This window comes from Dama dama, chromosome 10 (assembly GCF_033118175.1).
Source record: "Dama dama isolate Ldn47 chromosome 10, ASM3311817v1, whole genome shotgun sequence".
Taxonomy (NCBI): Eukaryota; Metazoa; Chordata; class Mammalia; order Artiodactyla; family Cervidae; genus Dama; species Dama dama.
In genome coordinates this window covers 34,765,239-34,789,801 of record NC_083690.1, presented here as the reverse complement: position 1 = coordinate 34,789,801, position 24,563 = coordinate 34,765,239, and the positions used below count along the sequence as shown (strand labels likewise).

General features: G+C 51.0%; 1 protein-coding gene across 3 annotated transcripts in view; it reads right to left on the bottom strand.

The window, feature by feature from the left end:
* Positions 1-24,563, bottom strand: part of LOC133063732 (NADPH--cytochrome P450 reductase) — a 53,027-nt gene that overhangs the window by 13,298 nt on the left and 15,166 nt on the right. For 2 of the 3 annotated variants that reach the window (XM_061153455.1, XM_061153456.1), the window contains exon 2: positions 11,335-11,526. In XM_061153455.1, coding sequence (XP_061009438.1) covers positions 11,335-11,519 — 185 coding nt within the window. In that variant the 5' untranslated portion in view covers positions 11,520-11,526. Of the gene's footprint in view, positions 1-1,478; positions 1,745-11,334; positions 11,527-24,563 lie in introns of those variants that run through there. The other variant, XM_061153457.1, reaches the window with a different exon arrangement.

The window sequence follows — 24,563 nt, the reverse complement described above, 5'->3', positions numbered from 1 at the left end:
CACTTGGCCCACGAGGCCTGATCGGCTCTGGGTGCTCGGTCCTGAGTCCTCGCCCGGCAGGAGCTTGGCTGGGGTGGCCTCAGAGGCCTTTGGAGGCTCCCCACCCACCTCAGGGTCTGACATCAGTGGAAAAGCTCTCACCTCTCAAAGGACAGAGGCTTCCATACAAGCTCCAGCTAAGTGGACTTGAGTCCTCACTGAAGACAGGGACTGGGGCACACCCCCCACCCACTGAGCACCCGGCTGCCCGTCCTCCACCTCCAGGCGACACGGGCCAGCCAAGGGCGGGCGGGCAGGAGACTACACGAGGTGGCCCCTACCTTCCCAGGGCCTGTCACCAGGCTCCGAAAATCATGGAGGAAGTGGAGGGGCCACACCTCAGGAGCAGAGAGGCTCAGGGTCAAAGCCTGGTTCTTCTACTAAACGGGCCCCCGACCGGAGAAGGCAGGCCTCTCGAGGCCTCGGACTCCTAGGTTGAAAACCCTGCATCTCCACCTTTGCAGCCGCCCCGGTGGGGTGCTCTGCACTGGGAACTTCTCTAACTCTCAGGGATAGAGAGGGAAGAGGAAAGTATTTGGGTGGCTCTGTGATTTCAGCAGGGTGAGGTGTGAGAAGACCAAATGGATGGGGCGTCCGCAGGCCACAGGCTCCAGAGGGAGCAGGCCCTGTGCCCGGAGAGACAAGAAAAGCCTGAGGAAGAACTGGGCTCTAGTCTCAGGGAGGAAACGGTTCCCGCGAGGGAAAGCCGCAGCAGCTGAGGGGCTCCTGGATGCGGCCCAGGCAGCCGGCAGGGATGAGCTCTGGGAGGAGGGCCAAGGAGGGGGGAGCTCCCCGTGCAGCTGCAGGGAGCGGGCTGTTCCAGGCCGGCAGGGAGGGGAGAGCGGCCCTCTATGCAGGTCTGGCTGGGGGTGTCAGAGGGCAGGCACGAGGTGCTAGGAGCCCCCACCCCCAGGAAAAGTGCACAGGCGTGCACTTCTGAAGGCCAGCACTGTCCTCAGCTTCAGCCCCTGGGGAAAGATCACGCCCACAGAGCCACAAGGGGGACGGGAAACCCGAGGAGGAGGGGGACACCCTGTCCGTGCCTCCAGTCACTGCTCGACGCGGGGCAGGCTCTTCACGCTCCCACCGCTGACACCTGGCTGCCAGGCCCTGAGCAGGGCCACCCCTGGGTACCCTCAGCTGGTCTCCCCTCTCCTGACCTCTCTGCACCGGGATTTGCACTTGGAACCTGATCTTTCATGGGGCGAGGAGTGGGTAGGGAGACTGCAGCCCTCCTGGTTTCTGATCTAAACCACTTTCTTCGGAAGCAGAGACAGGCAGCCTGCAAACCAGGACTGCGGGGTCCAGGGTGGCCGTGCCCCAGCGAACCCCTGGGGGCCCTTGAGGCCGTGCCCTCTTCATGCCTCCAGACGTCCCTGCCTGGGAGCAAGTTCCCTCCACACCCCAGTGGGGGTGCCCGGACGCTGTCCGGAACTGACCTCGGGATGGGCTCGTCCTGATGAGCTGAGTAGGCGCACCCCATGGCTTCTCATGCCCAGCTGCTCTGGACTGCGGGGTCAGGCAGAATGCTGCGCCCCTGGACGTGTGCGGGGGGCCAGCAGCTAGCAGGTCGGGCTCCGTCCATTCTCTACCAGTGCTGGAGGTGGGCAGCCCGGCCCGTGGATGCCGCACATCCTCCCAGACGCTCTGGTCCTCTCGGGAGCCCCGCCGAGCCCCTGCTGCCTCCGATCCCAGAGCCTGGGAGAGCGGCCGCATCTGGCGGGCCCAGCGGGGAGGAACTGGGACTCCCGGCTGGAGCCTCCCATGAGCCCCTGCGTCTGGCACACACCCCTCCTCCTCCTGTATGGACCAAGGGAAGGAGGAAACCTCCCCAGCCCCGGCTGGGGTCTCCTTGGTAACTGTTTATAGCAGAGCCCTTTCTCCCCACAGCCTCCCCCTTTTCCACTTTAAGAAAAAAAAAAAATGAAGTCGTGCAGGCTGAACAAAGCTCCTCTGGACCCTGGGAGGCAGTGGAGCAGGTTGCTATGTGTCCCCATAAAGGAGCCTGCTGCCGGCTGCCCTGGGATCCTGTTAAATTACATCTGACTCCCATCTCCCTCCCTACAAAAGAACTGTGGGTGACACAGCCTACGACCCTGGGTCCAGTCACCTGGGGTAGAGGGTCCGTGAAACTAGCACATCTTGGCCCCTCACTGCAGTGCAGGGGACGCCCAGCAGGGTGGGCTAAGATGGTTCCACGTGGGGAGCCCCCCTTTGAAGGCACCCAAGTACACGGCCATCAGGAGAGGCTGCGGCTAGCCCAGGCGCGGGGCTGAGACCACACGACTCTGGAGCACAAACGGTTCCAATTAGGCTCCCCACCCCCAAACTGGGAGCAGAAGTGTCTCTGGTTTCTGAGGTCAACTACAGCGGGGGTGGTGGGGGGACTGGATTGGCCAGAGGGAGGGTGGACAAGAACACTGAGTCACTTGGACCAAGATGAACCACCAGGGCTGGCGTGATTCATTCTCTTTCCAGTCCCAGGCCACGCTCAGAAGGGTTTCTGAAATTTAATTTTCAGCAAAGCGGAACTGATTTCTTCTGAGACTTTCCCTTGCTCCCGGCGACATGTGGGGCAGCTGCTTTCGAGTGGCTCCCTTCCAGAGCCTCATGGGCAGCGACAAGTTCTCAGGCCCCAGGGCGGCAGGCCAGGAGAAGGGCCAAGTGCTGGGTGACACCGATGGTGGCAGAGCAGGTGGTGGAAGGCGGCAAACCCACTGGAGCCTCATGGCAGAAAGCTAATGGTTGGGAAAAGCTGCCTAGGGTGAAAACAAAGTGGCTCCCTGGAGCTTAAACAAGAAACAGCAGCCTTCTCCACTGCCTGGGCCCAGAGCGGGAACCACTGCAGGCAGAAAGCGGCGAGGCAGCAGTGTGGGAGGCCAGGGGTCAGAGACAAGAAAGGGGGGGACCCCTGCTTACAGAGCGCTCCTGTCCACTTCCTTTTCTGCTTCAGGTAATTGCCCCGCCCACCCCCACCGGGAATGGGGAAAGGATTCTGCCCGCTTTGACTTTGGAGGGGAGTGAAGCCTGGGGCTGAAGCAGTAACTCCAGGCCCAGGAAAGCTCAGAGGAACCCTGGGTCTGCTCCCCCGCCCCCAGCAGAGCAAGGCTGCATCTCTCCGGCTGCCCCGGCGGTCCCCGTGAACACTTCACTGCCCTTCCCAGGGATTCCTCCATCACTGAGGGTGCTCTGAGCCTTGGGGTGGGGGGGGGGTGTTGTTCCCCTGGTGGACCCCCCGGCGGACACCATGGGCCCTGGTCAGCAGGATGCCTCCCGATGACCGTCCTCCAATCCTCTCCAAACTGCGTCCCAGGACCAGACACAAACCATGACTCTCGGGGCTGCCCTGGCACCAGCCCTCCCCTCGGCTCCCCATAAGGGTCAGATAAAACGCCAAGGCCTCACGGGCCCCTCCCCGGCCTCAGCTCTCCTATCTCGGCTCCCTTCAACACCCCCGACTCCCTTGGTGACTTACACCCAGGCCCTGCCAGGATGCGCCTTCCCCAGAGCAGGCCCTGTTCTTCTAGTCCCAGGGTCAGCACACACGGCCCTCTCCTGGCTTCCTACTCAGCCTCCAGACTCAGCTTGGGGGGCACCTCCCTGCTGACATCCCCCCCAGTGGTGCCTCGGGCTGTTTGAGCCTTGTCCACTGTACCACCCTCGTGTGTCCCACCTACCCGTGAGGGCCTGAGGATGCCCCGTGTCCCTGCGCCCTGGTGCCTGGCCCCCAGAGATGAAGCCACCAGCACGAGAGCCCGGGTGACGCCCAGTGAGGTCAGAAGGTCCACTGACACTCGGCCCTGTATCGCTTTCCCAGACAGGTCACGTCTGAGCTTTGGGACACTGGCTAGAATGGCGAAACCTCCCCAATCCCAGGAGTGGTCCCTCGTGGTCAGGTGGAATCAAAAAACCCCCAACTCCGAGCACAGGCGTGGCGTGAACGTCCTGAGCCCACGTTCCTCGCCACGTCCCCCACGGATGCAGGTGGCTTCGGGCACGGTCCACCCTCCATGGCCTTTCCTCGTGCTTTGCTCTTTGTAAAACCCGTTTGCGTTTCCAGAGCCAAGAACCCCTGTCTAGGAAAGGCGGCCCTAAGCTGGGTGTGCAAAGAGTCAGCAGGCATGACAGCACTCGGAGACAGAGAATGGTCAGAGATGGTGCTGGTGGCCTCGACTCCTGGTCCTCCTGGCCTTTCTGCTGAGAGCAAGTTGTCAAACAAAGGTCAGGGAGGAAAACGAGCTACTTTGTGGCTTTGCAGAAGCAATCCCCAGTGGAATGCAGTCAGTAAAATCTGGACCGCGGGAAACTTGGGGAAGCAAATGATCTGGTTTCTTCAACAAAAAATGCTGTGAGGGAGTCACAGGGGTGGAATGAAGCCCTTGGACCGAGAGAGACCTATCACCGTGTGACGGGGAAGCAACCAGGCATAAGAGGCCACAGTCCCAATGAGCATGACTTTCCAGAAAAGGCAAAACTGCAGGGACAGAAGTAAGATCAGCAGTTGCCAGAGGTGGGGGCTGGAGAGTGCCAACTGTGAAGGGACCTGGGGTGGAGGTGCTTCTTGGGGTGCGGAATGTCCTCTATCTTGACCATAACACTGGTTACACAACTGCACACATCTGTCAGGACTCATCAAACTGTGCACTTTAAAAAGGGGAATGTGCATGGCAGAAACCAGCATGATACTGCAAAGCAATTATCCTCCAATTCAAAATAATTTTTTTTTTAAAAAGGAGAATTTGGGGGATTTCCCAGGTGGTCCAGTGGCTAAGACTCTGTGCTCCCAATGGAGGGGGCCTGGGTTCCATCCCTGGTCAGGGAACTAGATCCCACATGCTGTAACTAAGACTCAATGCAACCAAATAAAATAAATGAAATATATTTAAAAAAAAAAAAAAAGGAGAGTTTTACTGCATGTAGACCTGACACCTCTGAAAGACAGACTGAAAGATTGAGTAATCAATTGTGATGTATGGTTTTAGATCCTGAATCTTTAAAAAAAAAAAAAAGGGTTTAAAAAAAATGGCTCAGTCACTCAGGGAACAATGAGCAATGCTGGCCGAGTATCCAATGATACTCAATGTGGACTTGAAGGGGTTGGAGGGAGGTGGTGTGTTAGGTTCAGAAAGGGGAAGTCCTCGAATGTGACAGAACTGAAATATTCTCCTCGTTCAGGTTTCCGTATAGTTTCACAGGAGATATTTCTAATTTCCTATGAAATCATGTGATTTCTTTATTCATAATTGATACGAGTTACAGGATTAATGATGAAATCATATGCCAGCTTTAAGATAATCTGGCAAGAGTGGTGAATGGCCAGGAGCGGAGAGCTGCTGAAACTGGGTGACGGGGGCATGGGTTCCCCTCCATGCTTCGGTGTTTGCTTGTAACGTTTGGTTAAGAAGCAGCTTTGTTTCTCCTGAAAGCACTCTTAGGCGCCACAAGAGGAGCAGGCTGCGGGGGTGAGGGCTTCCCAGGGCTGTGAGCAGAGCCGAGGGGAGCACGGCCGGGGTTGGTTGGGGGTGCAGGCTGCCGTGTGGACCCCCTTGACATGGGTGGCCCTGCTCAGCCCCAGCCCCTGCTGGCCATGGTCACGGTGGGCTCACAGCGTGGCTGGGTCCTCTGGGCTGCTTTTTTTTCCCCTGTTTTTCAAAAAAGTCTATGTAGAAGTAAGTTTTAAGTGAAATTGCTAGGGCTTTCAATGTTGTAAATTTAAAAAAAAAAATGTAAGGCACACCCAGCCTGTGAGCCAGTTTGCTGGAGAGGCAGACACACATGCAGATTTTAGCATTTACTAAGTCAACGGCCTTTCTCCAAGCATCTTCACTCCGACAGGGCTGAGCTGGAGACCCAGAAAGAGGACAGGACAGGAATGGGACACTACCTCTGCACCATGGGAGGAGGAAAGGAACAAATTCCCACCCAACAGGAAGGAGGCTGTATTATATGTGCGAGCAAAGTGCATGCAGGCACAGAGCTCCAGACCCCACCCTGGGGTCCCCCCCATTGGGAGTTGCCCTGGCCCCAAGTGCTCTGCCCAGAGGTACAAGCTGAGCAAAGGGGGAGGAGTGAGAGGGAGTAGAGATGAAAGAGGGTTTATTACTATGAGGATGCCTTGTAACTGCTCTCTATTACAAGTCTTTAATTGCTATTGTAAACTGTTCAAAACATCTCCCCAGGGGGGTAAAACCAGGTTCTCGGATTAGAAGGCTCAGGCTCAATACTGGAAGAGGCCAATTAATTGAGAGATTTGATCCAATCCCAGCAGGGTTTTTTTGTTTCATTTGTTCTGGTAGACATTGACAAACTGACTCTGAAAGTTACATGGAGGCAAGTCCCTACAAGTCCAATGGTTAGGACTCTGCACTTTCATTGCTGGGGTCAGGGTCTGATCCCTGGTTGGGGAACCAAGATCCCACAAGCTGAGCTTTGGCCCAGTTAAAAAAAAAAAAAAAAAGTTATTTGGAAATGCCAAGGGCCCCCAAAAGCCAACAGAATCTTAAAAGAACAAAGCTGGAGGACTTGGACTACCAGATGCCAAGTCAACAGTTACTATAAAATCATAGAAAACAGTACAGTGTGGTACTGGGGAGAGGACAGAAAACAGATCAACGGAACAAGGAGTCTAGAAGTCAACCCCCATCTATCTGGTCCCCTGATTTATAGCCACAGTGATGATGCTTTAATGCAGTGAGAAAAGGATGACCTTTTTTATTGTAATACATGGTGCTGGACTGAATACATGGATATCCGTAAAGGAAAAAATGAATCTCAAAGGGCCCTGACAATTTGCGGATACCCAATCAATTTCAGCTGGATGGCAGATCTAAGATAAAAACTACAAGAGTGACGCTTTCAGAAGAAAATACAAAAGACAAGCTCCATGACCATAAGATAAAGTTTCTTAAACTGGACACCAGAGCATTAACCATAAATGTGAAGGCCAACCAAAAGTTCACAAATTGGACGAGTTTAAGAACTTCTGATCACAAAAAGATAGATACTATTAAGAGAGTTTAAAAGGCAAATTACAAAAAGATACTGACAATACGTAAATATCCAACAAAGGACTCGGATCCAGAATACATGAAGAACTGTGACAAATGAAGGTCAATAACCTGACAAGAAAAAAATGGGCAAAGTCTTGAATGACCTTCACAAAAGATACCTCAGTGGCCAGTAAACATGAAAAATCACTGAAACGTGATTAAAACAGGTACCACTACATGCCCATTAGAATGGCTAAAATTTTATTGTTTTTCTTTTTAATTAAAAAATTGTTTTTTGCCTGTACTATGCAGCTTGTGGGGTCTTAGTTCGCTGCAGTGGTGGTGGTGGTGGTTTAGCTGCTCAGTCGTGTCCCACTCTCTGCGACCCCGTGGACTGCAGCCCACCAGGCTCCTCTGTCCATGGGATTCTCCGTGCAACAATACTGGAGTGGGCTACCACTTCCTCCTCTAGGGGACCTTCCTGACCCAGGGATCAAACTTGGATCTCCTGCATTGCAGGAGAAACCAGAAACCCCTTAGTTTGCTGACCAGGGATCAAACCCAGGCGCTGATAGGGAAAACAACAGGTCCTAAAAACTGGACCGCCAGGGAATTCCCTAGAAAGGCTAAAATTTTTTAATTGACGAAAGTATTGGTTTTGGTGAGGATGGGCAGCAACTGAACCCCTGCATGCTGGGGGCAGGACTGGAAGCTGGTACTCACAGGCTGGAAAACTGGCTGTATCTAACAGAGGTACACACGAGCCTTCCTTCTGACCCCACGTCCACGTCCACTACACACCCAACAGAGCTACGTCCACATGGGAACTGTGTCCACTTATACAGGTGTTCCCTGCAGGACCGCTGGTAACAATGCCCTAGGCTTGAAGCAATCTAAAGTGCCCTCATGACGGAAGTGAATAAGTCATGGTTTACTCCCACAGCTGAATGCCATGTAATGATAATAACGAGAGAACTATCACTACACATGACATGGAGAAACCTCGGGAAAAATGGCGAAATGCTACACATCCTGGGACACAGCTGACACTTGTCAGCGAGAAGTCAGGAGAGCAGGCGACCTGGGGGCGAGACTGGTGGGGGAAGTTTCTCACATGATTATGTCCCTTTTGTGACAAATGATCAAACCATGTGCTTAAGATCTGTGTACTTTTATGTCTGCATGTTATGCAGTTCAATAAAGAGCTTATGAAAAATACCACGGAGGCCTTCTAGAATTGACCTTTCCTCGAAGCCCTCCCTGGGCTCCTGAGGTTCTGAAGCCCAATCCAGCCTTGTGGTGAGGGCCGCCCGGAGGCCAGCATGCCTGGGAGATTCACCTGCGGCCATGGGGTCTCCTTGGGGATTGCCTGCACCCCGAAGTCCAGGGTCAGGGGGCTGTGGACACGCATCCTGTGCTTGCTGTCAGACACAGCCGCTCCCACTAGCTTGGATTTTATAAAACATCCCAAAGGTCTGGACTCACTATCCCAGGTGGTGACGGCCTGAAAAGGCCTTAAAAGACCAACTGGAAGGCACTGGGAATCAGTGAGAACTCCTGATCCAGCCGTGGGCTGCGGACAGTCCCCACACCACTGGCTCTCTGCGGGCCTGGTGGGTGAGGGAGGCACCGAGCTGGGGCTGGAAACATCTGCGTTCACTGGAAGCACAAGAGGGTAGGGACACCACGGAGGTATTCACAGCAGGAGGCCAGCCTCGTGGCCCGGGTGCATCAGCGATGTGACCTCTCTGAGTCTCAGTTCTCTCACCTTTAAATTGGGATATTAACCACGTCCTAAGAGACAGAAGGCAGCCTGGCAAAGCGGGGAAAAATGGGCGCTGTGGAATCTGTAGATTTGGGTTTAAAAAAAAAAACAGCTCTGCTTCTTGTTAAGTTAGGTGACCTTGAGCACACTCGATCGCTAGCACCTCAGCTTCCTTCTCTGCAAGACAGGGTAATGATGGTGTTCTGGAAGGTTCCTGTAAGACTGGAGATGGTATTAATGATGAGGGCTCGTCAAGCACCAGGAGCTGGAAAAAGAGCTCTATGACAGAGTATGTCGGTTAATTTTTACAGCCATATGAGGTCAGTTCTACGGTTATCTCCAATTTATAATTGAAGACACAAACTTCAAAAGATTAAGCGAGGGCAAATGTCACAAGACTAATACAGGGTGGGGTGGGGTCAGGACTCAAACCTTCATAACCACCGTCAAGGCCCAGACCCTAACCACTGCTCTATGACAGTTTCTCCTTACAGTGCACACGTAGGACCCTGGCCACAAGGTATTCAGCGTGATACCTTGAGGGACGAGAAGGGGACTGAAACATGTAGGGTGAAAATTTTAGGATTATGAAGAGGGAAATAGAGTTTCAGCACTCTGGCAAAGAGAAACTATTTGAGTCTACAAATCTGTGAGGTCTAGGAGTTCTGTTTCAAGTCCATCTAGTGAGCCCAGGGACCCCGTAATGGGAGAATGGAGGCTCCAGGCTCTCTCGTGGCACAGCGTCCCTCGGGGGCAGGGGTGGGGACACGCCTGCATCTTACAGATGAGCAGACGCAGGGCCCCTTTAAACTGGGACCTGGGCACTGGTCCTCTTGAGTGCCATACCTTTTCACCAAGAATACTCTGCCACACCAGGAATGTACCTGTCCAGCTGCAGGGGCACAGGCTGGCCTCTGCGCGCCTGCCAGGCCTCCCCGCCCAACTCTGGCCTTCTGCTGGCAAAGCACTTGAAGTCTGGGAACATGGCCCCCTTCCTACAGCACAACTTTCTGGCCTTTCCGAGAGGGGATGCCTCAGTAGAGACCCCCAGAGCCTGTGTCTCCCGCCTGCTCACCTCTCCCTCCATCGTAAGTGATAAGGCCACCGACCCTGCTGAGCTGAAAGTGTTTCAGGAACCACTTTTTAAAGTACATTTCCACGTCCTGACTTCTTAGCTTCTTCAACATAAAGGCCAAACTTGTGTACCTGTGGCGTCCAGCTCAGTGCTCGGTACACACACTCTGGGACACAAACACTTAAGCAGCCGCCGAGTAGCAGGGCTGGAGCGGGCTGATGCCACAGACGCCACCCACAAGAGCCCCGTGAGGGTGGGCTCGCTGCGTTTAGGGTTACTGACCTCCAGGGAGGGGAGCGGGCCTGGAGGCTGCATTAATGCCCAACAGTCAATGATTTGATCAATTATGCACACACAACGAAACCTCCACAAAAACCCAAAAGGATGGGGTTTGGAGCGTCCTGGAGCTGCTGACGACATGGAGGGGCTGGGCAGGTGGCAGCCCAGAGGGGCAGGGGAGCCCCGCGCCCCTCCCCCACACCCTGCGCTGCACCTCTTCCATCTGGCTGTTTCTGATTTCTTTTATTCTTGCTAAATAACACTAAGCGGGTGATCTAGTGAGAATGATGTCTTCCTGAGTTCCGTGAACCCCTCTAGCAAATTAATCAAACCCAAGCAGGGGGTTATAGGAACTTCTGACCCAGGTGGTTGCTGGCACCTGGACTGAGGGGGTGGGGGGCGCTCCTGTGGGGCTGAGCCTGTAACCTGGGGAGCTGATGCTAACTCAGGAGACAGCGTCACACCCAGCTGGGGTCCAGAGAGCTGGAGGACTGCCTGGTCAGAGACGCGTTCAGTCTGAGCACTGAGGGTCGGGGAGAAAAAAGCAGCTTTCCCCCATGCTGTCACCACCACCCGCTCCGACCGCAACCAAACGCTAAGCTCCAGGCTCCTCTCTTCATTTAAAAAGAGAAGGGAAATCATCCTCCAATTAAATAAATTTTAGAAAATAAAATAAAAAGAGAAATGAGCAGCTGTTAGGCGATAAGGACATGCTAAGGCAGCATCAAACTGCAAGTCTCTCCTTGTCGACAGTGAAAAGGATGCAAGGGAATCCCAAAAGGACCGGTTACCTTGCGCCCTGGCTCTGAGGATGGTGCCTCGGTAAGCCCGTGTGTTTTCGAAGGGCACGATTGGGGGCCTGAAGTGAGATGTTAACTGGCTGCCTTGTGCTAAGGACCTGGTATGTCCAGAGCATCAGGTTACCTGTCGGCGCGCGGTGACTTCTGCTCTGACTGGTTCCTGTGACGCCTGAATACGAGACAGGCATCAAAGGACCTTGACCAACGTGCGGTGCAACGTACACAGAAGGGCTTGTGAAGCTAGACCAGAAGCAGAGCCCACCAACCAGGCAAAACCCAAGATGCTCAAGGGGCCCCTGCCCTCTCAGCCGGCTCGCTCCTGCCTGAGCACCGCTGGGAGGATGGCAGAGACATGCTCTGCGGGGGACCCTGAGCGTTGTCACTTACGTGGTCTGAATCTTGGTGAACTCGGGGACTTCTTCTTTTTTCTTCCTGAAGAGGAACCAGTATGTCATGACACCCACGATGAGAGAAAACAGGATCATGTCCGTCGTGCTGAAAAGGGACACTTCTTCAGCCACCGTCTCAGACACGGTGGTGCCGGCATCCATGTTGGAGTCTGCCATGTTCATCAGGAATCTGTCGAGAGAAAGAACGACAGATGTCAGCCGGGGCCGCCTGGGGCCTGCTGGGGAGCCCCCTGAAGACTTCGGTCTGGGCTGCACACCCCAAGGGCTACAAGCAACAGGCGGAGCCCTGGGGCCGGAGCTGTAGCTGGGACGAGAACTGAGCAAGCATGCAACCCGCGTGGTGCCTGCTTAGCCCCAGGTGCACCAGGGCACAGGCTGGAACCAGGACTGGGATGCCCCGAATCTGGCACGCTCCACAGGTCTTCAGGGACCTGCCCTTGGAGAGCTCCAAGGAAACAACCTCTGAGCCCCTGGAATGTGCTGCCTGATAAGAATGTCTTCGCATACCTGAGACCTTGGGTCACCCAGACGGTTTATGTTAATGGTGCGGTTTAGGGGAACACCTGGGGCTCTGAGTCACATCGTACTGCTAGGACCTCTGGGGTGCTGGAGATTCAAGAGGTGAGCTCAGACATGGGGGAGCCCCAGGCCTTCGAGACTGATTCTCAGTAAGAATACTGGACGCCAAGGCTCAAGGGGGCCTCGCCGGCTGGCAGCACTTGAAACACATGGCCACACGTGGCTACCGGCGGAGCACGTCGTGTGACTCCCAGTGGAGAGTCTGCCCACGGGCAGAGAACACCTAGAAGCTTCTGCCAGTTCCTACTAGACTGTCGTCTCGAGTCTTCCTCTGCGCTTTCGGTCTGTCTCCCGCGGCCACAGTCAACCATGACTGGAGTAAAGCAGCTCTGCCAGGTCCTGTGAGTCCTGCTGAATCACCGAGCCAGACGGTGGTCTTGGGGAACCCCCACACACACACACCACTGACTAACTTCCCAGATGGTGTTCTTGGGGACTCCCCCCACACCAACCTATTTAGTCTCCTGCAGAAGGGCTCGACTGGTCCTTCCACCACTGAAACCTCGCAGGTGTGTACAGGTGAGTCAGCAGAGGCCCAGACACTCACGCGGCGCATTTCTGCCTCTTGTCACCAAGGCCGGGCCGGCTCTGCAATCTCCCTGCGCCCTTTCGCAATCACTGCTCCTAGCCAGTGGCGTGCTCTCAGCACAACCATGGCTCCAGGCTCAGTCAGAAACGCCTGAGTCACAGCTCAGGAGGAGGGCAGTGGGCGATTACTTCACACATGACTTCCATCAGCTGTCACTGCTTCCGGGAACCATGGTGGGGGGGGCGGGGGGCCCCGGGTCAGCTGAGGGCTGGGAGCAGGCCCCTCAGGGCGGCCCTCCAGCCTGCTTCTCAGCTTGGTCACTAATCCGAGGTGCTAGTCTCAGGGGCTGAGTTCCTGAGATCACCTCAGCTCACCCTTTTTGATATCTGTTGTGAAAAGACAGTCTTAACTCGAGTACCCAGAAGTCCTGTTTAAAGAACTGACTTATAAACACAATGAATGTTTACTCAGGGTTAGTCACGCCTTTCCACCCGACCTGGCAGTGGTGTCTGGTGTGCCCCCGAGACTTCTGCTGTGGAGGGGACCTGGCCTTATGGTTTCGGAGCCCGCCTGGGGGTCCCGTCAGGGCTGACGTGCTGACCCAGGAGAGCCCCCGGCAACGACTGCCAGCTTCCTGTCCCACCGCCTTTCTGACTCAGGCCGCCTGGCCCCCTTACTTTACCGAGGGGTCACTGACACTCACAAAACTAAATGACTGCTTCTTGCCACGCGCGCAAGTCGACCACAGCACTCAGACCTGGGGTCTCCACAGCTCTGACTCTGAGATGTAAAATGTCAGACAGACCAGAGCTGCAGAGGGTGGAGGAAAGGACCCTGGAGACCATCTGATTTCCACCGGAGGGCGGGAGGCTCCAGGGGGGTGAGGTTTGCTCGCCACTCACCCAAGCGAGGGGACGGAGTGGACACATTTCTCTCTGTTCTGTCCCCAGTTCCCAAGAGACGAACAGTCCCCCCAAGACATCTGGGTATCTGGCTTGTGGTGAGAAGGAAGGGCTGGCAGGCTGGCAAGGAGGAAGTCAGGAAAACCCTTCACCTCATGCTTCCCAACTAGGATCAGAGCGACGTGCCTGGGGGGCTGAAGCCGAGAACAAACTGTTAACCACCATCGTCCCACTGAGGTGTACACAAACCCACCTGCCCTTCTCTCCAGCCTGCGTCCCTGCCCCCAGGGCCCTGACCAGGGCCTGGGATGCTCTCCTTCTCCCTGCTCCCCACTCAGTCCTCAGTCCTTGGCTCAACCGTCATTTCTGGGGGGGGGGGGGGGCGGGGGGTGTCACCCTTTCCCGGCACAGTGCTTGGCACGTCATCTGCTGCTGCTGCTGCTAAGTCGCTTCAGTCGTGTCCGACTCTGTGCGACCCCATAAATGGCAGCCCACCAGGCTCCACCATCCCTGGGATTCTCCAGGCAAGAATACCGGAGTGGGTTGCCATTTCCTTCTCCAAGGCGTGAAAGTGAAGTCGCTCAGTCGTGCCTGACTCCCAGCAACCCCATGGACTGCAGCCCACCAGGCTCCTCCGTCCATGGGATTCTCCAGGCAAGAGTACTGGAATGGGGTGCCATAGCACATCATCTAGGGCTGGAAAAAACTTCTCATGGAATGAAAAAGGTCAATGAATTCACCAAAACACACAGCATGTATCAATTGCATAAACCACTGACATGAAGACGGCAGACTGAAAAGAACTTAGGGGCTGGGAGCATGCCCATGCAGTGATCCTTCAGGACACAGGTCCCCAGACTTCCTCGGCTGGTTAGGCCCCTGGCATCTGAGTAAATGGTATCCCTAGAACAATAGACATACTAAAGAGTTCCATTTAGGAGTAGCTGGATCCCAACAACTTCCAAAATCCCAGCTTTGCAAAGACACAGAGTGTCAAAAGGAATGCAGACGACCTCACACTGGACCTCACACTGGTACTGAGAAACACCCCAAGCTGCGCTCGGGGGCACAGACGTGAAGTCTCTCTGAGCACCTCTGGGCACCAGCAATGACGCCCCAAGGCACCTCAGCAAGGTCAGGGAATCGAGACCCCGCTGCACAAAACCACTCTGCTCTGCATGTGAAACGTTCAGGTGGAAGAGATCTGACCATCCTGCCTGGCAGGTGTTCTCCATTCCAAGTGTGGGGGGCTGACCATGGACAGTCTGACGTCCCCACAGGCCCTCGGGGAGACGCTGGGAGCCCTGTGCATGCTACCTTTCCATCATTGATTCTTTTGCACTTAGTGGGAAGCAGGAAAACCAAACGGTACAGAGCTCATGGGGCCAAAAGCAACATCTGTCAGCAACAGAAGAAAATAAAAAGGCTGTGAGAAAATAGAGGAAGTTCTTAACCAGACCAGGCTCTTGCCACAGGCCTGTCGCCAGCTAGGCAAATCCCTTATGGGCAGGAAGGAAGCTTTCATGTTTATACATGTAAAAATTAGACACAGAAAAAAACGGGGTTCATCAAAGACCAGCCAAGTAAGTCTCCCCCACCTCAAACAGAGCAGGTCTGATTCAATCTTTTATTATATATTAGGTAGGTCTGTACCTAAGTTTTCACTTTTATCATTAAGACAGTGTACATATGGAAACGGGCATAGATAGATAGGTGCTATTCCTCCTTTTGATTGCACCAGTGAGCCAATTCCCACTGATGCTGACGGTCAAGGGCAGCAATGCCAAGGCTTCCCAGGTGGTGCTAGTGGTAAAGAACCCACCTGCCAATGTAAAAGATGTAAGAGATGTGGGTTCGATCCCTGGGTTGGGAAGATCCCCTGGAGTAGGAAATGGCAACCCACTCCAGTATTCTTGCCTGGAGAAACCCATGGACAGATGAGCCTGGAGGGCTACAGTCTGCGGGGTCGCAGAGCGTCGGAGGTGACTGAGCAGCAGTCCCCGGGGCAGCCCAACAGCCTGCAGAGCAGGGTGAACAAACCGCTGGCCACCCAGGGCCAAGGATGTGGCAAGAGCTAAGTCAGCTTTTGCAGGGACAAACGTGGTCAAAAGAGAAGGGCTCTTTCTCCATCCAGCTGTTGACAACACCTGATGTCTCAGATCGTCCTCCAGAAAGTATTGGCAGCTTTGCTCTCACCGTACGTAACTTCTCGTCAGTAACTGATCAACTGAGCTGGCGCTGACATCACAGTGAGTTGGCATGAATGCAGCAAGAGGAAGGAAGGAAGGAAGGAAGCCAGCGAGTGGTTTACGCGACCCCTTCGCTGTGCACATCACCCAGGCAAGCAGGCACTGTTGCCTCCAGGGAGCCCAGGACCACCCCTCCACCCACCACCCCGCTGCAGCGGGGGGAGAGGCTGCTCAGGGTCACAAACCTCTGCCAAGGTTCTTCAAGATAAGAGAGAGAGAATCCTCAGGGAAACCAAGCCTGCTCTTGCCTAACAGCTAATCCTCCAGAGCCTGAGCGATAAGTCAGGGCCTCCCCAGCACAGCCTGCTGAGACCACTGCTCAAAAGAGCAATGGAACACACTCCCCTCTGGCTAGAGTGTCCTTTTAAACCCACACAAGGCCGGTGAGGCTTTCTCTGGGTTCATCCTGTCTGCCATTCACTCAGCTTCTTGAATCTGCAGGCCTGGGAACTTTTCAGCTATGTTGTCTCCAAGTTCTTTCTCGGCCCCACCCTCTTTCCCTTCCCTGAGTGGGGCTAAGATGACCTAAGTGTGTTTTGGTGTCCCCAAGTCCGAGAGGCTATGCTCAGTTTTATCACTCTGGCTTCTCTCAGACTGGGTAATTTCCACTCTTCTAAGTTCACTGGTGGTTTCCTCTGCCAGTTCCGCCATGGTGCCATCCATGGAATTTTGGTCTTTTCTTTTTGCTATGGTATTTTTCAGTTCTAAGCTGTCTGTCCGGCTCTTCTTTATCTTTTGTATGACTGCTTTTTCTCATTCAACTTGAGATTTTTCCTAGTTCTTAGGATGGTGAGTGATTTTTTTTTAATTGGATCCTGAGCATTTTGGGTATCATAACACTCTAAATCTTATTTAAGTCCTCTCTTTTGTCAGGCCTCCTCTGTCACCACGCTGGTGGGGGATGGAGGGTGCCAACCCATTTCTGACACTGTAGGCATATTCCAGTGGTTTCAAACCACAGAGGGGCCACACGTAGGGGAAAACGGAGCTCTGAGGAAGAAGGGAAGATGGTCCAAACAGTCAAAGATGGGTCGCCCTGGGACCAAGCTCTGAGCTGGGGTATGAACAATGACCAGGGTCCACCAGTCAGGTAAAGGAGGGAAAAGTTCCAGCTGGAGGAAGCATGTGCCTCCTGATAAAGCAGTAGTTACTCACTTGTAACCACTGATACAAAGGATAAAAGAGCAGTAGTTACAGAATCTAGTGTGACTCAAGTGGTAGGACAAGATGCATTTGTATGTGAGTATAAGGGTGGTTGAGTAAGAGGCTGGCCTTTAAAAGGAGATTTAAGACCAGCACGTGAAGGAGTGTTCTACGTGCCTAAGCCTTTGAGCTCTGAGTGGCAGTGATGACAGGGTGAGGGTGTGGCACGGTTAGAACCAGGTGGCAGGGTGGTAACCCCAAATAGTGGTTGCACCCACAGGATCAGTGCAGACGTGGAGCCATGACCAAGGCACCCTAGGCTAGAACTCATGCAGGTCCACATTCCCCGCAGATGCCCAAACGCCCTGGCTGATGACTTTTCCCCCGATTAACAGGGCTTATGGGTGGGATGTGGAGACATGTGACGGGCACTGTGTCTGATGCAAGGACACGAAAGAGGAAGGCAGCCAGAGAAGCTGGATCTGTGAAAGCATGACTTGGCGAGAAGTAGGCAGAAGAGCGAGCTAGCATCACTCAGCATAAACGGAGCTGACAAAGTCCCAAGGCCGCTGACCCCCGGAACTGCAGCCAGTGGTAGACAGCCACGTGCACTTGTTTCTTCTATCGGTCTCTCTGGGGCCTCAGCCACCTGGCCTGAACCCAAAGCAGTGTGAACCCACAGATCCCCTGAGCCCTTGGCAATGAACTCTGGGGCATTCTGAGGGTACAACTTAGTTAACACTACTAAAAGTTAGCAAGGGCAATTTATGGGTACAAGAGACTTCATACGGGTGCTGTGAGATAATAGAAAAAATACATATACATACATACAGTGGCCTCTGCCCCCTGTTCCTGGCACAGAGTTTCTATCCTAAAACTCTTGGAATTTCTTAAAGTGATACAAGCACCAGGAGCATCTTCTGTTCCAATGTAACTGTGAGTGGAATCCTGCGTGGGGGCCGGTTACCAGGAAGACCAAGCCATGAATTTGTTGTTGTTATTTAGTTGCTCAGTTGTGTCCAACTCTTTGAGACCTCATGGACTGTAGCCCACCAGGCTCCTCTGTCCACCGGATTCTCCAGGCAAGAATACTGGAGCGGGTTGCCACTTCCTTCTCCAGGGGATAAGCTTGGAATTTTCAGTCCCTGCCCCCAACACCGTCTCCAGAGAGGGGAGAGGGGCTGGAAACTGAGTGAATAACTGATCATCCCTACAGGAGGAGGCCTCCTTCAAATTTCAGAAGCACGGTGCTCAGGGAGCTTCAGGTTGGTGAGCACAGCCACGCGCTGGGAGGGCGACCCTAAGTCTACAGGGACAGAAACTCCTGGGCTCGGGATCCTCAGGATCTGCCCTTACCCTACGGGATCTGACTCTATCTCCAGGTAGACAGTATCAACATGGAGTTAAATTGCAGGGCACCCAGTTGCCGTGTTTGGTGGGGGAATCCCCTACACATCTGACATGAGATGTGAAGAAGAGACCCAGGAGGAAGGGCTGGGCTTCTCTAAGCCAAGTTCATATGGCTCACCCCCTCAACTACAAATCGGCACTTGTCATCTACCCCTACGGGGATTAAATCACGGGCTACTGCAGCTGCTGACCTTCAACACCCCCTGAAGGGAGCTCAGGGTGGAGAGCAGAAACGAGGCATCTGTGCTCAGGAGAAAAACTGGCAGGACAGGTCTCCAGATAGATATTTTCAGGAGCTGATTTCATGAGCCCAATTCTTATACCTAGAAAAGCATGAAAATCCTTCATGGTGATGACTGCTCCTCATGGCTAGCAGAAAGCTTCACGAGATGAGCAGAAACCTTCTGGAAAAATCTGTGCCTGATTGCATGTATTTCCCCTTTACCAAAATCATATGCATACTGTCCTTCCCCACCACCCCCATCTCTCTGGAGCAGTTTCTCAGAACTGAGGCGCTGTCTCCCAGGCTGCAGTCCTCATTTTGCCCCAAATAAAACTTATCTCACAGCTCTCATGTGCATCTTTAAGTCGACACCCTCCTGACCACCTTTGCCTTCACTGACTGTAAATACAAATACGGAAAAGAGAAGCACAGAGCTGCAGGGCTTGCCCTGGTTTACTCAAGGTCTGGGCAGACCTGCTCCGAGGTCGGCTTCTGCCTCTAGTGCCTGATCGGGAATAAGGGGTGTTGGTGTGATGAGAACCCCCAGAGGGCCATCAGAACCGCCCCATCCCCAGCAGGGCATGCCACCATTCACTGGGCACGTTCACACAGCAAGCCTGCAAAACAGATCCTATGCCTCTCTTTCCGAGAAAAGGGAATGGGATGGGCCAGAGCCTACGGGGCCTTCCCAGAGTGGACCTGCACTAAAGGCCCACTGACAGGGTTACAAACGGTTACAAACAAAACACAACACAGGAGAAACCAGAAAGGAACCAGAGAGGTTTACCCTGAAGAGAAGATTGAGAGGCAGCTGATCCCTGCTTTGGGTGGTCAAGAAACAGAGGTGGTGGCAGCCCTGGACTGCAGAAGTGGTAACGAAGGGACAGAGGTTCCCACGCTCTCCAGGAAGAACTTTCTGACCAAGATGCACAGAAAGAAAATGAACCGTGGTGAGGCGTGCCCCACTCCCATCAGTGGACATGGGTCAACACAAGGCTAGGTAATCCGCGCTTAATGACAGACTGCCTGCCACACTAGGGGCCCAGGACACAGACCTACCAAGTTCATGATCATAAAGCTGAACCAGCTGACTGGTGACAATACCAGGAGGAAAACCCTAGTCTCTAACCTGAGTTAACACTTCAACACGGGTTCCTGACCTTCTTTCCCTTCTTTCAAAGGCTTTGAAACACACACACAGACACACACACACACGCTTCTAGCTCACATTAAAGAAGAGCTATGGAAAGCGAAAGCAGACAATGACGCAGTGATACATGATCCGCCACAGTCTAAGGACTCAGGCGACGGGAAGAGAGACCGGGAGGCGCAGGACAGACTCTGAAAAGGGCAGGAAGGGGGAGGAAGTACTAACTCTCCTGATTAATCAAGATCACCAGTCCCAAGCTCAGTCCGTGCTTCCCACTGAGCTGGGCTTTCCGCTGTGAAGAGGGGCAACCCGAGGGGTTGACTAGTCTTTCAGCCCCCTGAAGTCACACAGCTGGTGAGGGGTGCAGCTTGAATTAAAACATGTGTCTTGGGACTTCCCTGGTGGTCCAGTGGTTAAAACTCTGTGCTCCCAATGCTGGAAGGCATGGGTTCAATCCTTGGTCAGAGAACTGTATCCTGCATTCCGCAACTAAGACTCAGCACAGTCTAAATAAATAAATATTTTCATAAGTAAATAAAATGTGTGTCAGTTACCAAGGGCCATTCTGATTCCTTCCCCGAATAATAATAAGAAAAAATATTTTTAAACAAAAAGTTTTCTCTTAAAAAAAAAAATCCTTAAATTCTCAACTATACTAGAATTTTTAGAACTCATGATATATACATTGTTCTCAAATAGATCAACCTCAGGCAGAATGACCAGGAGGAAAAGAAGATATAAATCACCAACATAGGGAATGAAAAAGAGGACATCAGTAGATTCTCTAGACATTAAAAGGGTAACATGGGAAATTATGAACAACTTTATGTCAACATTTGATAACTTAGATGAAATGGACAAATTCCTTAGACATGAACTGTCAGAGCTCACACCAGAAAAACAGATAAGCTGAAGAGTTCTCTAAAAGAATTCAAATTACTAGTTAAAATCATCACCAAAAGTGAACTCCAGGAGCAGATAGCTTCACTGATGAATTATATCAAACATTTAAGGAAGAAATTAGATCAATTCTGTACAAATTCTTACAGAAAATAGAAGGCTTCCCAACTCTTTTATGCCTGTATTACACTGATACCAAAACCAGATAGAGATAGCACAGAAAAGAAGACCAAAGACAAACATGCCTCATGAACACAGATGCAAAAATCTAAAATATTAGCCAATCGAATAACACAAATGTAAAAAGGATACTACATCATGATCAAATGGAGTTTTCTCCAGGAATCAAGGTTAGCTGAATATCCAAACATCAATGTGATTCACTCTATCAATAGGCTTTTTTAAAAAACCTCATGTGATCATCAGTGGATGGAGAAATAGCATCTGACAAAATTCAACATTCATTCATGATGAAAAAATTCGGTACACTGGGAGTAATAGGGAACTTCTTTAACTTGATACAGAGACAAAGACATGTTATTATAATAATATTAATAGTAGTACCCACTTCACTGGGTTATTCTGAAGAATAAACAAGCACCAAAGAATTGATGCTTTTGAACTGTGGTGTTGGAGAAGACTCTTGAGACTCTGCTGGACAGCAAGAAGATCAAACCAGTCAATCCTAAAGGAAATCAGTCCTGAATAGTCACCGGAAAGACTGATGCTAAAGCAGAAGCTCCAATACTTTGGCCATCTGATATGAAGAACTGACTCATTGGAAAAGACCCTGATGCTGGGAAAGATTGAAGGCAGGAAGAGAAGGGGATGACAGAGGATGAGATGGTTGGATGGCATCACTGACTTGACGGACGTGAGTTTGAGCAAGCTCCGGGAGTTGATGGACAGGGAAGCCTGGTGTGCTCCAATCCACGGGGTCGCAGAGTCGGACACGACTGAGCGACTGAACTGAGCTGAAACAAGCTGAAATTGTAAAGGATTTAGAACGGTGCCTAGCACAGGGTTATGTGCTGTCATAAACGTAGCTGTGACTACTATGGAAAGTCTTAATGATAAGAAGTAAACAACAAAAGATAAGTACCCATGACCATGATAAAGAATGAACTGCTACTACCCACAGTAACACAGATGAATCTCACGGACACGATGCTGAACGAGGCAAGCCAAACACAGGGGAGGACCTTATTAAAGGATTCCATTTATGGCTGAACTTCGAGAAGAGGCAAGAGCAGTCAATGGTGACAGAGCTCAGAACAGTGGTTACCTTGGGGTCAAGGGTCATGAGTGGAGGAGGAGGCACAAGGGAACCTTCTGGCATACTAGGCAATGTCCAGTGTCTCATCTGGGGCAGCAGTTCCTGAGAAGTTTATGTAAAAATTCATCAAGCTGCGTATTAAAGACTGTGCACTTTATTGTACGTAAGTTACACTGGAAAAATAAGTATCCGCAAAACAGCACATGTACTCTAGGATGTAAAATATTTATGCCTGCATATGCATAAGATATGTGAAAGGAGAGCCAAAATATTATCTCGGGGGGAGATTTTTTTCCCCCACTTTATTTTTAATGTATGACTTGCTTCTTTAAAAATAATGAGTATGTGCTATTTACCTAACTGGAAAAATATTTTTAAAGCCTTTTTCTTACAGAAAAAAAAAAAAAGTCTGGTGACTTTCTTCCTTGACTGTGTCTCTCACTGAGTTCAGCACTGCCTGCACCAGCCCCTGAACTGGGGGCTTATGTTTTCCATTCCAAGTAATGCGATGCTATACAATAGTTAAAAAAAAAAAAAAGTTATGTGGAACTAATGGTATTCTCATTGAAATACTGTCATTATGTATACATAACACAGAAGGCAGTGACAGTCTCATTATGAAACCACTAGTGAAATAAAAGAAAAATTAGATAGTTCTCCAGAAAAATGATCCAGGAGGATATATATAAAAGTGATTTCCTCTATGAAACATCTAGAAGATGATGGTGGTGGGCAGGTGTCTAAAAGGTCCTTTGCTTTGTCTATTCTTTATAAGGAGATGACTGTGTTACTTATGATATTAGATTTACAGGAGCTGGATTTCTTACTGCTGATGGAGGAAGGTACAAATATGGGAACAGAGATCAGGGAATGAACGCTGTGGGGTTGGACTGAAACTAGAGATATCAGTATACACAATGGTTTCTTCATATATGAAGATGAACACAGAAATGCGTGTGTGTTTGTGTGTATTTCCTAGTTTTGTCTGCTGAGAGGAAGTAAAGATATCCTAGGAGCAAGAAGCCATTTAGCATCCAAACCTTGGCTTCTCAACACCATTCTCCAACCAAAGAAACTAGGGCTCCTTGGAGAGATGGCTGACTCAGGAATAAGGGCAGGAAAAGCAGTAGATGAACCTGGATCACTTTGCTGTGTTAGAGTAAGGAAGGGCTTGAAGAACAACTGGGACATGTCTAAAGAAGGCAGGAGTTCACCTGAAGGGGATCCCACTGGGAAATCCGGGACAACTTGAGCATCAAAATAAAAACTGTCAGCAACAGATTAGAACCCATTGGATAAAAGAATGATGCAAGAGTCAATGCTGAAATAAAAAAAATAAATGAATAAACACATGAGTGAGAAGGGAAAGTTCCTCCTTAGAGTACAAATGCCAGCTAATAAATGCAGGAGGAGTAAAGAAAAGGATAGAAAATCACCAACTGGCAACCATCAGACTAATAACTGTTTCAGACAAGAACCATGAGTGCTAAAACTTGTGGATAAGTGTCTGATGATAAACTTAAGGATTATATACGAAAAAAGAGTTTTATGGTGGAGAACCTGGCTGACACCACCATAAGCAAGAGATCAAAGTTCAATACTGGGACAAAGTAAAAGCACCCGACACAGTGCTTTAAGGACAAAAGGCCATTTCTGTGACATCCCACCCGAAACATATCTGCATCATGTCAGGAGGAAACAGACAAATCCACACTGAGGGACATTCTATAAAGAGATGGGCTGACTTTTTGAAAAATGTCAAGGTCACAAAAGATAAAGAAAGACTGAGGCACTGCTTCAGATCAAAGGAAAGTAAAGAGTGGGTGGCTACAGTTCAGTGCAATTTTGGACCAAGAAAAAAAAAAAATTTTTTTTTTTTTTGCTATAAAAGACATTAGTGTTAAGTTTGAAAAAAAAGTTCTATGATTAGACAATTAACACAGAATATCAGTGTTAATTTCCTGATATTATTAAACCATGGCTATGTAAGAAAATGCCCTTGAATTTTGAAAAGAAATACTAAAGTACTTAGGGGTACTTCATATGTCCGTATGTATTCTCAAAAAGATCAAGGAAAAATACGACAGTGAGAGAGACAAGCGCTGGTGTGAATGTAGCAAAGAGAATCCTTGTGCAGTGTTAGCAGGACTCTAACTTGCTGTGGCCACGATGGAAAACACTATCGAGGTGCCTCAAAAAATTAGAAATAGAACCATCATACGATTCAGCCATTCCACTTCTGGGTATTTCCCCAAAGAAAATAAAAACACTAATTTTAAAAAACACAGTGCACCCCTAAGCATTCTTTACAATAGCCAATATATGCAAGCAACCTAACTGCCCATCCACAGATGAACGGATAAAGAAGATATAGTATATGTATAAAATGGAAATTTACTCAGCCATAAAAATGAATGAAATCTTGCCATTTGTGACAACACAGATGGATCTAGAGAGTATTATACCAAGTGAAATAAGTCAGACAGAGAAACAAATACCATATATTTCATTTATTTGTGGAATCTTAAAAAAGAAAACAGAAATAGATTCAGAGAACAAACTGGTTCCCTGAATGCCAGAAAGGAAGTGGCGGGGGCAGGGGCGGGGGATAGTGATTAATGAAATAGTTTAGGGAAATAAACAAACTTCCAGTTACAAAATAAATGAGTCATAGGGATGAACTGCACAGTATGGGAAATAGAGCCAATAATACTGTAATGTCTTTGCATGGTGACAGACGGTTACCAGACTGATCATGGGATCGTTTGGTAACAGAGAGAAATTCTGAATCGCTGTGTTGTGCACCTGGAACTAACAGAGATGCAGGTGAATTACACTTCAGTTT